The 12,535-nt window shown below is 42.8% G+C and overlaps 1 protein-coding gene across 1 annotated transcript; it reads right to left on the minus strand.

Annotated features, from left to right (window-relative positions):
- Positions 1 to 1,287: 1,287 nt before the first annotated feature.
- Positions 1,288 to 11,520, minus strand: otomp (otolith matrix protein). The gene is made up of 9 exons (XM_062992909.1): positions 11,439 to 11,520; positions 7,738 to 7,874; positions 6,719 to 6,821; positions 5,708 to 5,893; positions 4,769 to 4,943; positions 4,348 to 4,415; positions 2,687 to 2,871; positions 2,243 to 2,414; positions 1,288 to 1,552 (listed from the first exon to the last, which is right to left on the minus strand). The coding sequence occupies exons 1-9, from the start codon at positions 11,518 to 11,520 to the stop codon at positions 1,542 to 1,544; spliced, it is 1,119 nt and encodes a 372-aa protein (XP_062848979.1). The 3' UTR covers positions 1,288 to 1,541.
- Between the last annotated feature and the right edge of the window lie 1,015 nt (positions 11,521 to 12,535).

The following is a 12,535-nucleotide window of genomic DNA, read 5'->3' on the forward strand; positions in this document are numbered from 1 at the left end:
TCACATTTGCGGTCACCTCCCATTAAACATCCAATTGCTGAATCTGGACAACTTTGACTCTTAAGTCTATATATAGTTTTAAAGACACGTCCACCTGTATTATTTAAAGACACGCCCACTGGACTGAGGTCTGCAGACATCCATTCTCTCCAAAATGTGATGACTATGCATGACATGGAGAACATTTTCCAGCGAGGAGTTGAGGATCTTTTCCAAAAAAAAGATCAGACATGTGCTCTAGAACTGTACGTTTAGGTGGCTTAAAGGTTTTTTTCCCATTGGCTCAAACATGTAATGCATATTCAAAACAATCAAAGAACTTTAAATTTATAGATACCATGAAAATAACCCAAGAAATTAAGTTAAAAATGGGACTAGTGATGACCTGCCAGTGGTCACCAACTTTGGGGCCATATAACATAAACACCCAACCTCTGAAATATATTGTTTTACATTTAAAGTCAAAAGGTTTACAACATGAAGCTGAAGCACATGGAAGAGAATTATCTTCACACCTATCGGTCACCTCATGCTAAAGGACATTAGTCTTGATAGTCATGTGTAATGTAAAAACCAGTAAAAACTGATCTTACATGAAATAGAACCTACTGGAAAATGGGTCCTGTCCACTGTTTCATTTCAGCCATTCGGATTTAAAGGTGTTTTTGTATTGTGGATCATTTTTCTGCTCTACAACCTAATTACGCCTCAACTTCAGTTCACAGACAGATGACTTTAACTAAATGAATGAAATCCTGATATTCCAAAACTAACTAGCTGTTCATAAAGTGAATGAACATTGGGATGTGAAAGAGAGTCACTTGACCAAGCAGACCACCTTTAGCCCAACATATACAGTATATTGAATTGCATGTACACTATATGGCCAAAAGTATTTGGACACCCGACCATGAGCTTGCTGGACGTGTCATATAACATTTTTTTAAAAATGCTATTAAAATAGAGTGATCTTTTCAACTAGAACAACAGCACCTTTTGTGAGAGGGCTACTCACAAGACTTTGAAGAATTTGTGCCCACTGACTGGGCACAGATGTTGGTCAAGAAAGCCTGAATTGATGTTCCGGTTCATTCCAGAGTTGTTCAGTAGGGTTGAGGTCAGCGCTCTGTACAGGACACTGGAGTTTCTTTAAACTGCAAAGTTAGAAGCTTATCATTTGCTTTAAATAATCGATTTATTGCACCTTAAATTAGAAAATGTGTCCCAGTACTTTTGTCCATATAGTGTATTTACAGTATGTGTTTATATAATCTGTTTTAGGCTCAAAATAATGAATCCCTTTAAAGAATCAGGGGCCTCGGAGACCCACCGCCAGCTTCAGTCCACCTTCTGTTATCACAGATTGAATAGCATGTGTTGGGAAAGGTAAAGCATCCGCTACGTTAGTCATAGATGGAGAAGACAACAAAACATGGACTTAAGAACGAGTTTACTAGTCAACAGGGTCGTCGTGGATCAACTGGAGGAATTTAAGAGGTGAAGAAGAAGCAAAAGGGGAAAAACAGGGTCTCAATGGTCCATCAGCACAAACCTGTGGACAAGAAGGAGACAGTCAGTCAGTGTTTTTTAATGACGTGCACCTTATTATTTTTGACTGAACACTGAAAGCAAGGAGGACCTAACATAAAACATGAAGAAAATCCACCTCCTGCATGGTTTTGGGAGGTAGAAGGGAATCAGTAAACCATACATACAGTGACCACAGGCATGGATCGAACCCAGACCCCTTGATTTGATATCATTTTAATGGGGGCGCTCAGATGGCACAGCGGTAAAACACGCTTGCCCACCAGTGCTGTCACATTTCCGAGCTCTGGAGTTCGAATCTCAGCTGTGCTGTCAGCCGGCCGGGCGCCTACACAGACACACAACCGGCTGTGTGTCTGTAGGGGAGGGGCAATGGCTAGTCACTGGGCAATTATGACCTACTGCAGCTTGATTGAGAATTGAGGTTTTCTTCATGCCCTTGGCAAAGAGACCACTGTTCCATGATCTTGAGACCTAAAGTGGCCAAGAGATGACTTCAAATGACATTTACGCCTCCCACTTTGTCAGATCTGCCTAAACGTTTTACATGGTAATTCTTGTTGCTCTGTCTAATGTCTGCAGTCACTCTAGCCCTATTTATATGGGCACAGAGAAGTTACCTGCGCCACTGATGTTCTAGATTTCTAAATTTCTGTTTGTACAATGACCCGAAGGCCCCGAGGCGTGATATTACCTTCACACTCGAAAGCCTGAAGCATTGTGGTGTAACTGGGTCCCAGCCAAGACTGGTAGGTTCCCATCACCCTCAGCAGCTTCTGAGTGGAGTCACTGAACATGACGTCAGGCTGGCCGTACCCCGCCGAGCTGAAGAGCGAGAAACCCTGCGTGGCGTTGGCAAACGCGATCTGGAGGAGAGGGCACAAGGAAGCACAAAGATTGGCATGGTTGAGCAAATAAACAGAACAGAAAGGAGAATCATTTCTAATAAAAAGCAAAGCATTATGTATAAATAAATGCATTATTATGACAGATCGTTTTGGTTCATTTTCTCAGAGACTTTTTATAAATGATTAGAAGATGATGAGGGGGGCATGAATATTCAGCCTATTAGCAGTCACGTGGTCATATGGGGCATAAAATCCCCCTGAGCATCTGGCAGCAGGCACGACGTCCTGACCTGAACACGTTCCAGAAACTTGTAAACACGACATTTATCCTCCAGGCGCACCACCACAGCGTTGGCGGGCACCACGGCCAGGTGGCAACGTTCATGCTCAGATGGAGAGGCCTCGCTTCCGTCTGGGCAAAGCAGCTTCAGATCCTCGAGCTCGATGTCCAGAGCCCACGATTCCTGGTTCTTACCTTGCACAAGGACACACACACACACACACACACACACATACACACACAGATCTTTAAAACACATATAAATATATATTTACATGTACGACAGCTGTGATTATTACAATTCAAGCAATTTAGGGTTAAGACTAAGAGCCTTGCTTAGGTTCTTAACAGGGGCAACTTATTGGCAGTGGGGCTTAAACCAGTGGCCTTCTGATTATTATTACAGAACCTTAACCGCTTAACTAACACTGGGTTGTTTTTCCATGTTCTCAGGCTCTCACCACTCATGACACTACAAAAAAAGCAAGCTACATAAAATAAATACTTTGTTTTGTGTTTTGTGTCTTTGTGTCTTGACTATCCAACACAGAGGTCTGACCTTTAATTCTTTCAATACTTTTGGGAGGAATTAGGATGCAGAAATCTGCCTTATCACCCTGGACTCCTATGAGAGACAGCGCCCAGCCTCACCCATGCTCTGTAATCATGTCGCAAACCATAAAGAACAGTCTTTTAGAAGAAAGGAGACTGTTATGGTAGCAAAGGGGGTATAAATGACCGTATAAATGACTGTGGATTTGGATGTGACGTTTAACATACTTGTTCACTCGCTTTTGGCCACATGGTTAATCTAGGGTGACCATACGTCCTCTTTATCCAGGACATGTCCTCTTTTTCTGACCTAAAAAATGCGATATGGCTTTTGTAGTCTGCGTTCTCGCACTGATTTCACCTTTCTCTTCAGCTCCCACCTTCTCGCACTTCTCTTAAAAATGTCCAAGTGTCAAATAAAGGCGCCAGATAGCCAAACTGCAGCTAATGAAGATCGACACACAGAGGAGACCGGGTAACATGGAAAATGCCGTGATAGCGCCACATTCTGGCGAAATTGCTCTACTGATGAACTCTTTCATTTGTTGTTATTATTGTTTAGGCCTTAATACTGAATTGAAAGTAATAAGATTAAGATACTATAAATACATTGGCTAGTTGTCTTATTAAAAAGTAGCTGTTTATTTAAGTTTAATAACATAGTGGCATGATAATTGATTCATCTGCCAAATATTTAAACCCTGACTTTATACACATTGACATGGTGCCACCAATTACATGAAATCTAACCCATATAATGTGTATCATGTCTCATTAGTGCCCCCTGCTGCGTCACATGGTGTAATACATATTCTAGGACACATTGTAGGACTGTGTATTCCTTGTGCATTTCCCATTTTAGGGTCTTTCTCGAGCACTCTTATTGTGTGTGTGTGTGTGTGTGTGTGTGTCACAAGTACTGACAGTACTGGATATTCTGATGTACAGAATATTACTGACGCATTGTGGTGAGCTGAAAATCTGAGTCTAGCCTGAAGGATCTGTAGAGGTTATGGATTCTCTTAAGCATTATACAAGAAGACTCAGTGCTGTTACGCTGTCAAAGAGACTTAAATTCATGGGGTACAAATATTTATGACACCTGGTAAAAATACCTACCATTCACATTGTCAAAGACGGTGGTGTGTTTCACAAAGGCCACGTCGCCGAGGTTCTCTGCTACACACCTGTAAAATACAGCACAGTTTACTATTCTGATCAGGGTCTCAGTGCATCTTGCCCCACCTGGAAACACTAAGCTTAAGGCAAAAACAGGGCACGGGCAATAATCCATAACATGGCATTTACTAACACGGTGCATATGAAAAAATACCAAACAAACAACAAGGAGTTTAAAGTGAGGTTCAAACCCAGATCCCAGGGACACTGGTGTCCTCAAAAACATGGTGGCGCTAAACTGGCTGCTCATCGCTGCCCCCTGGTGTGAGTACTTGAGTGTGTAGGCGCGTGCCCCCATGTGATGGATTGGCGCCTTGTTTAGGGTGTGACTATGGATAAACAGTGCAATCAGACTCCGTACCTGAGGGCTCCCGCTTCCCCGTAGTGCCGCTCCCGAGGGTTGCTGGCGCAGATGTGCCGGTCGTTTTCGTCACCTATGCAGGCCTCGCAAAGGTTTCTGGGATTGTTTCCTCGGGGATCGTGTTCTGGGTCTTTTGCACCGGGGACGCAGCTGTAGCCGAAGAAATCCCCCACGGCTGTGGAAGAAGTGTACCGCGCTTTACTGCACTGTCGTATGAGCAGGTAATGATTGTTTGTTTTTGTCTTTCGGCTGCTCCTGAATTTATCATTCATTCAGCGCACTGACTGTTGGGTGCTATCAGCCAGCTGAGCGTTCACACAGACATAATTGGCTGTGATGTTCATCATTTAGATAATTATTGTCATGTCTGGGAAAAGAAGGGTTGCGTATGCACATTAACCCAAGAACACCAAACTCACTGTGAAGCATGGCGGTGGAAGCATCATGACATGGGGCTACTTCTCTGCAAATGGTACTGGATCAGGACACAAACAGTGTTTACCAGGACAAATCATAGACCAGGAAACTAAATCAGACTCCTGGACTGTCAGTGGGAACTTCAACGTCAAAAGGGTATTCGTGAGGTCAGGCACTGGACCTGACGACCTGGCTTGCAGTCGACTTTCCAGTTCATCCCAATGGTGCTCAATAGGGTTGAGGACAGTTCCTTTAGACCAAATTATGTCTTAATGAAACTGGCTTTGTGTGCAGCGGCACAAATGTACCGAAAAAGAGAAAGGCCTTCCCCAAACTGTTGCTACAAAGTTATGAGAGTATCATTTATTTTACATTTACAGTTTTGACATTTATCCAAAGCGACAGTCCAAGCAAGGGTTGGTAGTGGTGGGGTTTGAACTAGCAACCTTCTGCTTACTAGTACAGTACTGGATGATAAGAACGGGGTGTCCACATGTTTCTGGATAACCTTGCTTCTCTTACCGTGTGGGAAGTTGCACTGCTCGTCCACGCTGATCTGGGACGTGTTGACAAGGAAGCCGATGGGCACCGTCCAGCCCACGGTGGTGCGCATACCCGGGTGGCACGAACTGCGCTCATGCATCTCCAGCAGTGAGAGATCACCCGAGGACCTCCGTGCCAACGCCACCACATAATAATGGATGCCATCTGAGAGAGAGAAGCGTAAACACTTTAACTCAAATTTCACTTCCAGGGCATTCCAATTCATCCCAAACATGTTAAATAGGGTTGATGTCCAGGCTCTCTGGACAGGTCTTCACGGACTTCCCTTTGTGTACAGGGGCACAGTCATGCTGGAACAGAAAGGGCCTTCCCCAACCTGTTGCCCACAAAGTTAAAAGCATGTGATTTTTTATATCATTGGAATTATACACCTGTATGAGCTGGTGTGGTGTGTTCCAGGGGTTCGAATCCCAGTGCTGACTTATTGAACTCGCGGGTTCAAATCTCAGCTCTGCTATCAGCCGACCAGGCGCCTATACAGACAATAATTGGCTTGACCTGGAGAGGGAGGGGCGGCTGGAGGGGGTTCTTCATATCTGCTGCAATTACGACCTCTGCTGGCTGATCAGTGGAATAATGTGGATAGGTGAGTGACTCTCCGTGCACGATACGGATCTCTATACGAACTGTACTCGGTCAGGAATGGAGGTCAGCAGCGTAGATATTTGAGATGTTTCAGGATTTCTAAGGTGGGAATCAAGAAGATTCAGGTCCTCCACAGGGGCGAGTTTTGTCTGCTGAACCACCTGAGCACAATAATATATAAAAAAATAATAAAAATGCATTATTGAAGGTGCCGATTTTGGGGATTTGGGGCGTATTATGGCCTATTATGGACCAAGGAAAGTTGGAACCAGGTGTCCAGACTTGGACGTGCTTTGGTTCTGTAGCTTTTCCCACGACCTTACGAAGCTCCATCACTTTCACCACGATCGCTGCCTGTCATGTGACCACGTTTTAAGCACTGACCGATTCCGTTGAGTGATTCTCCGACGGCGACGTCCAACCCGTAACAAATCCCTGCAGTATAGATCTCGTCGGGGAACATGGAGGCAGCATCGGCCGTGCCGTTCTGTTAAAATAAATAAAATAAAAGATAAAAGAGGTACGCTATATGGCCGGAAGTACTTGGACACCCGAACACAGCCCTTGGTCATTCTCGGTCCCCAACCTTTTTTGCACCACGGACCGGTTTCATATAAGATATCATTTCACGGACCGGTGGGGGCAGGAGGATTTAAAATACATAGAATAATAGAATAACAATACTACTCACAAATGATGAGGAGACAATAACACCAGAAGTGTGTTGTTTATGTGTGTTATTATTCTTTCTTTGCGGCCCGGTAATAAATGACCCGCGGACCGGTACCGATACCCGCGGCATGGTGGTTGGGGACCACTGTCCTAACACGAGCTTGACGAACGATTTATTTCAAAACCATGAGCATTATTATTGAGTTGTCGATCTTAAGAGCTTTTATAAGGTCGGGCACTGATGTTGGATGAGACGGCCTGGCAGGCAGTCGACATACCTGTTCAACCCAAATGAATTGAGGTTGAACTCAGGGCTCTATACAGGCCAGAGGTTTGGTCAAGCGTTGTCAAGTCAATAGCATTTCAAAGATCAGGGTTTTGTTTTGTTTTTTTACTCTTTTTCAAACAACCCAAATTTTGTCCATGATTTTTTACAAGACCCAGGCAACACAATGCATCTTACTCTCTCTATACAAGAACATAAACCCGTCACAAGGGGGCGTTCGCGTACAAGATTACATTATTCATTATTTTTCTCTGCGACAAATTGTAGGGGTCTCGACCCAGGGTTTGAAAAACCTCACATAGATTAATAAACATCTCAGTTCAATACAATTACGGGGTGTCCACATACTTTTGGCACTTTATTGTATATTGAGGTATATTGCATACTCAATGCTAGAGACTTAAGCCTGACTATTGACTATAGGTGCTAATAAAAAACTGCAGACCTTGATTCTCTGCATGCAGTCTGTAGGACTCTGACCCCGAACACACTGCAGTTTTCCACGGATGTTTCTCACTGTGATGTTGCTGGCCAGGTCCCAACACTTCTGCTCCTCCGCGTCGGACACGGCGCACCAGGTCACTGTGCAGAGAAGACCACACGATCACTTTTCCTTTTATTAGATGCAGACAATTGTTAGGAACATGTGTGGTGGGGCCACTAGTGAAAAGCTTTTGCAGGGTTTTTTTCCCAAGCACAACGTTCTATTATTATTATTCACAATCATGTAATCCTGGGAGAAATGTACACACATTTCTGAATTTCTAGCAATTTTATTGAACAGAAAGGATCAGACTGAAGGAAATCTGAGCTTTTGTCCAAAGAAATTGACGAGTTCACTTTCACAAGATAATTAGATTTTTACTAGCAGCAAATACTGAAATTCTAACATGTATGTATTTTTAATAGATAGACAGACAGACAGATAGAAAAATAAATATTGAGATAGATAGATAGATAGATAGATAGATAGATAGATAGATAGATAGATAGATAGATAGATAGGTAGGTAGGTAGGTAGGTAGGTAGGTAGGTAGGTAGGTAGGTAGATAGATAGATAGATAGATAGATAGATAGATAGATAGATAGATAGATAGATAGATAGATAGATAGATTAGATAGATAGATAGATAGATAGATAGATAGTGAAATGGAGTAACAGGGTGGGTGATATAGGAAGAATATAAATAATGTAAGATGTACATGGTAGACAGTGCAAATTGTGCATCTGGCAATATGGCATGGACTAAAACTAAAGCTAAAAATAATAATACAAGTAACATAAATTCTTATAAAAACAGCATATACAAATATGTATATATACATTTAAAATATCATATATATAAACAGTAATATAGAATATTACAACATTAATTTAACGTGCAGCTATATATATATATACAGTGTATCACAAAAGTGAGTACACCCCTCACATTTCTGCAAATATTTCATTATATCTTTTCATGGGACAACACTATAGAAATAAAACTTGGATATAACTTAGAGTAGTCAGTGTACAACTTGTATAGCAGTGTAGATTTACTGTCTTCTGAAAATAACTCAACACACAGCCATTAATGTCTAAATGGCTGGCAACATAAGTGAGTACACCCCACAGTGAACATGTCCAAATTGTGCCCAAAGTGTCAATATTTTGTGTGACCACCATTATTATCCAGCACTGCCTTAACCCTCCTGGGCATGGAATTCACCAGAGCTGCACAGGTTGCTACTGGAATCCTCTTCCACTCCTCCATGATGACATCACGGAGCTGGTGGATGTTAGACACCTTGAACTCCTCCACCTTCCACTTGAGGATGTGCCACAGGTGCTCAATTGGGTTTAGTCCATCACCTTTACCTTCAGCTTCCTCAGCAAGGCAGTTGTCATCTTGGAGGTTGTGTTTGGGGTCGTTATCCTGTTGGAAAACTGCCATGAGGCCCAGTTTTCGAAGGGAGGGGATCATGCTCTGTTTCAGAATGTCACAGTACATGTTGGAATTCATGTTTCCCTCAATGAACCGCAGCTCCCCAGTGCCAGCAACACTCATGCAGCCCAAGACCATGATGCTACCACCACCATGCTTGACTGTAGACAAGATACAGTTGTCTTGGTACTTCTCACCAGGGCGCCGCCACACATGCTGGACACCATCTGAGCCAAACAAGTTTATCTTGGTCTCGTCAGACCACAGGGCATTCCAGTAATCCATGTTCTTGGACTGCTTGTCTTCAGCAAACTGTTTGCGGGCTTTCTTGTGCGTCAGCTTCCTTCTGGGATGACGACCATGCAGACCGAGTTGATGCAGTGTGCGGCGTATGGTCTGAGCACTGACAGGCTGACCTCCCACGTCTTCAACCTCTGCAGCAATGCTGGCAGCACTCATGTGTCTATTTTTTAAAGCCAACCTCTGGATATGACGCCGAACACGTGGACTCAACTTCTTTAATCGACCCTGGCGAAGCCTGTTCCGAGTGGAACCTGTCCTGGAAAACCGCTGTATGACCTTGGCCACCATGCTGTAGCTCAGTTTCAGGGTGTTAGCAATCTTCTTATAGCCCAGGCCATCTTTGTGGAGAGCAACAATTCTATTTCTCACATCCTCAGAAAGTTCTTTGCCATGAGGTGCCATGTTGAATATCCAGTGGCCAGTATGAGAGAATTGTACCCAAAACACCAAATTTAACAGCCCTGCTCCCCATTTACACCTGGGACCTTGACACATGACACCAGGGAGGGACAACGACACATTTGGGCACAATTTGGACATGTTCACTGTGGGGTGTACTCACTTATGTTGCAGCTATTTAGACATTAATGGCTGTGTGTTGAGTTATTTTCAGAAGACAGTAAATCTACACTGCTATACAAGCTGTACACTGACTACTCTAAGTTATATCCAAGTTTCATGTCTATAGTGTTGTCCCATGAAAAGATATAATGAAATATTTGCAGAAATGTGAGGGGTGTACTCACTTTTGTGATACACTGTATATATGGATATATGGAAGGACATCCAGCGTAAAAACTATTCCAAATGAAGTTTGCAGACCAGAATGATCCAGTGTGGTTTAAAAACAACTCTGAATTACTGTCGAGGAGAAAAATGCTAAATAGAAGCATGTTTACTATAGTGGTCTCAGACTTTTGGCTCTCACTGTATGTCATGTGATTTTATTTTTTTAGTTGTAGGAACCTTCTCTCTCTTTCACTGCAGACCTCCATCCTAAACGAGGAGAGCCGCAGACTATCACAGCAAAACGTTATGTAACTTTACACACGTGAAGCTTGCTTGACTGTGGATAGTCTCGCTCGTGTTTCAGCAGCAAAAAGAGGTGATAATCTGGGTTTTCTTTTCAATGTAGGTAAACTAGTGTTTTTTATATGAGCACAGAGAAGGCATCAGCTGTAATCATCCCATTTGTCAAAATAGAATTGAATGCTATTGCACAACTTTCCACATCACTAGATTAATACGATTGATTAATGGGTGTTTACAAACCTCACAGTATATTTATAAAAGAAGGTCAATTTTGCATGTTTTAATGATTCATTTATAGAAAAAAAATCGATTGCAGAAACCATTTAAGTCCCAAAACTGGCAGGATATACGTGTATCTTACAACTTTTAATTAAATTCAAAGATGTTTTCTTAAAACAACAATTACAATAAATAGAAATCCTGCTTTAAATGATCTAAACATGTCAAGTTCTTTCAAACATGCTTAATTTAACTCCATTCATTGTTTAATCTGACCACACTCTAGTTGTAAATGCTTTTCGTTCATGTGTGGGGTAAACAACAAGCTTTAGACGAGCTGATTTTAGAGCTGGAGCCTCTTGAGTTCCAGAACCATTCTTGTCTGAACCAAGATCATTCTTGGTAAAGAGATCACTGATCCATGTTTGCACAGATGAGCTTTGGACCAGAGTGAAAATCTATGATCTGTTTTTCAGACCGGGTGCAGTCAAACTAGCCTTATTTATATGGACACAAAAAAATCACCAGTTGAAGCCTATCGTAATAACCGATGAGGAATTATGAAGCCAAACCACACCGTTAAAAAAGCCTCGAGCTTTTAAGACTGCCATGATACAGGTTGTACTGCAGTGAGCTGAATTACTTGAAAAACCTAAACACTCACCGAGACTGTTGTTGATGGTGGCTGCACTGGTCATTACAAACTGGAGAAAAACCAAAACCAAGCATCCTGCTGTTCGCTTCATCCTGCCGTCGAGTCGTAGGCTCTCTGAAATGCTTGGACAGGCGTACTGTGGGAGGTATAGATGAAGGGGAAAAAAAGCCCACAGGCTCACATAGCCCTCGTTCCCAGAGCCCCCAGGAAGCCGAAGCCAAAAAGAAGGTGAAAAGGGGCAGGACGAGGGGGTACATTTTCCATTAGCTAACATGGGGTGGTCATTTCTCTCTGTTTTTTTTCTTTCTGGTGCAGTTTTTCTTTCTCGAACCAACAGGACCCGCAGCGATCCTGCACGCTTCACCTGCCCCGGTCAGGTAGCAGCAGGGGTTATAATTAAGTCGGGCACAATGGCTTTTTGTGGACGGTCACCCAAACCGGCTGGGGATTAAAAGTCTGGCTCTGAAGCGAGCCAGGTTTGATTGAGACCGCATATCGTGAAGAGAGCCACAACCGATCCTTTTGTTTCAGACATGTAGGCCAGTGGAATCAGATCCAGGTTCTGCTTCTCTCATTTCCTCCTCGATAACCGACGGCTTATTAAAAGAGGCACAAGTTGCAGATTTTGGGGATCTGACTCTTGAGAGAGAGCGGAAGAGATTATACCTCTAATACACTATACCTTTTCTATTTAGGCTATTTAGTTCAGGTGTCTCAGCCACACCCCTTGAGAACAGGTGCATAAAATATATAGGATAAATGATATGCTTTCATTTTGGTTTAGGGAAGGTCTTTTTTGAAGGAACTCCAGAGCTGCAAGATGGCTGCGGGAAAACTCTACATTTTTTATGTTTTACTGTTTTAATTTAAAGTATTTTAGTTAACCTCTTATATATTTATTAATCTATTTTATTTATCTTCTATTTTATTACCCTATCCTTCATTTTATCCTCTCTATTCTCTCCTTTTCTCTTCTGTTTGCATATATCAGTGGGTAGCACTGTCGCCTCACAGCAAGAAGGTCCTGGGTACGATCCCCAGGTTTGCATGTTCTCCCCGTGTTTGTTTGGGTTTCCTCATACAGTCCAAAGACATGCAGTCAGGTT

The sequence above is a fragment of the Trichomycterus rosablanca genome, chromosome 4 (assembly GCF_030014385.1).
Source record: "Trichomycterus rosablanca isolate fTriRos1 chromosome 4, fTriRos1.hap1, whole genome shotgun sequence".
In the NCBI taxonomy this organism is placed as follows: domain Eukaryota; kingdom Metazoa; phylum Chordata; class Actinopteri; order Siluriformes; family Trichomycteridae; genus Trichomycterus; species Trichomycterus rosablanca.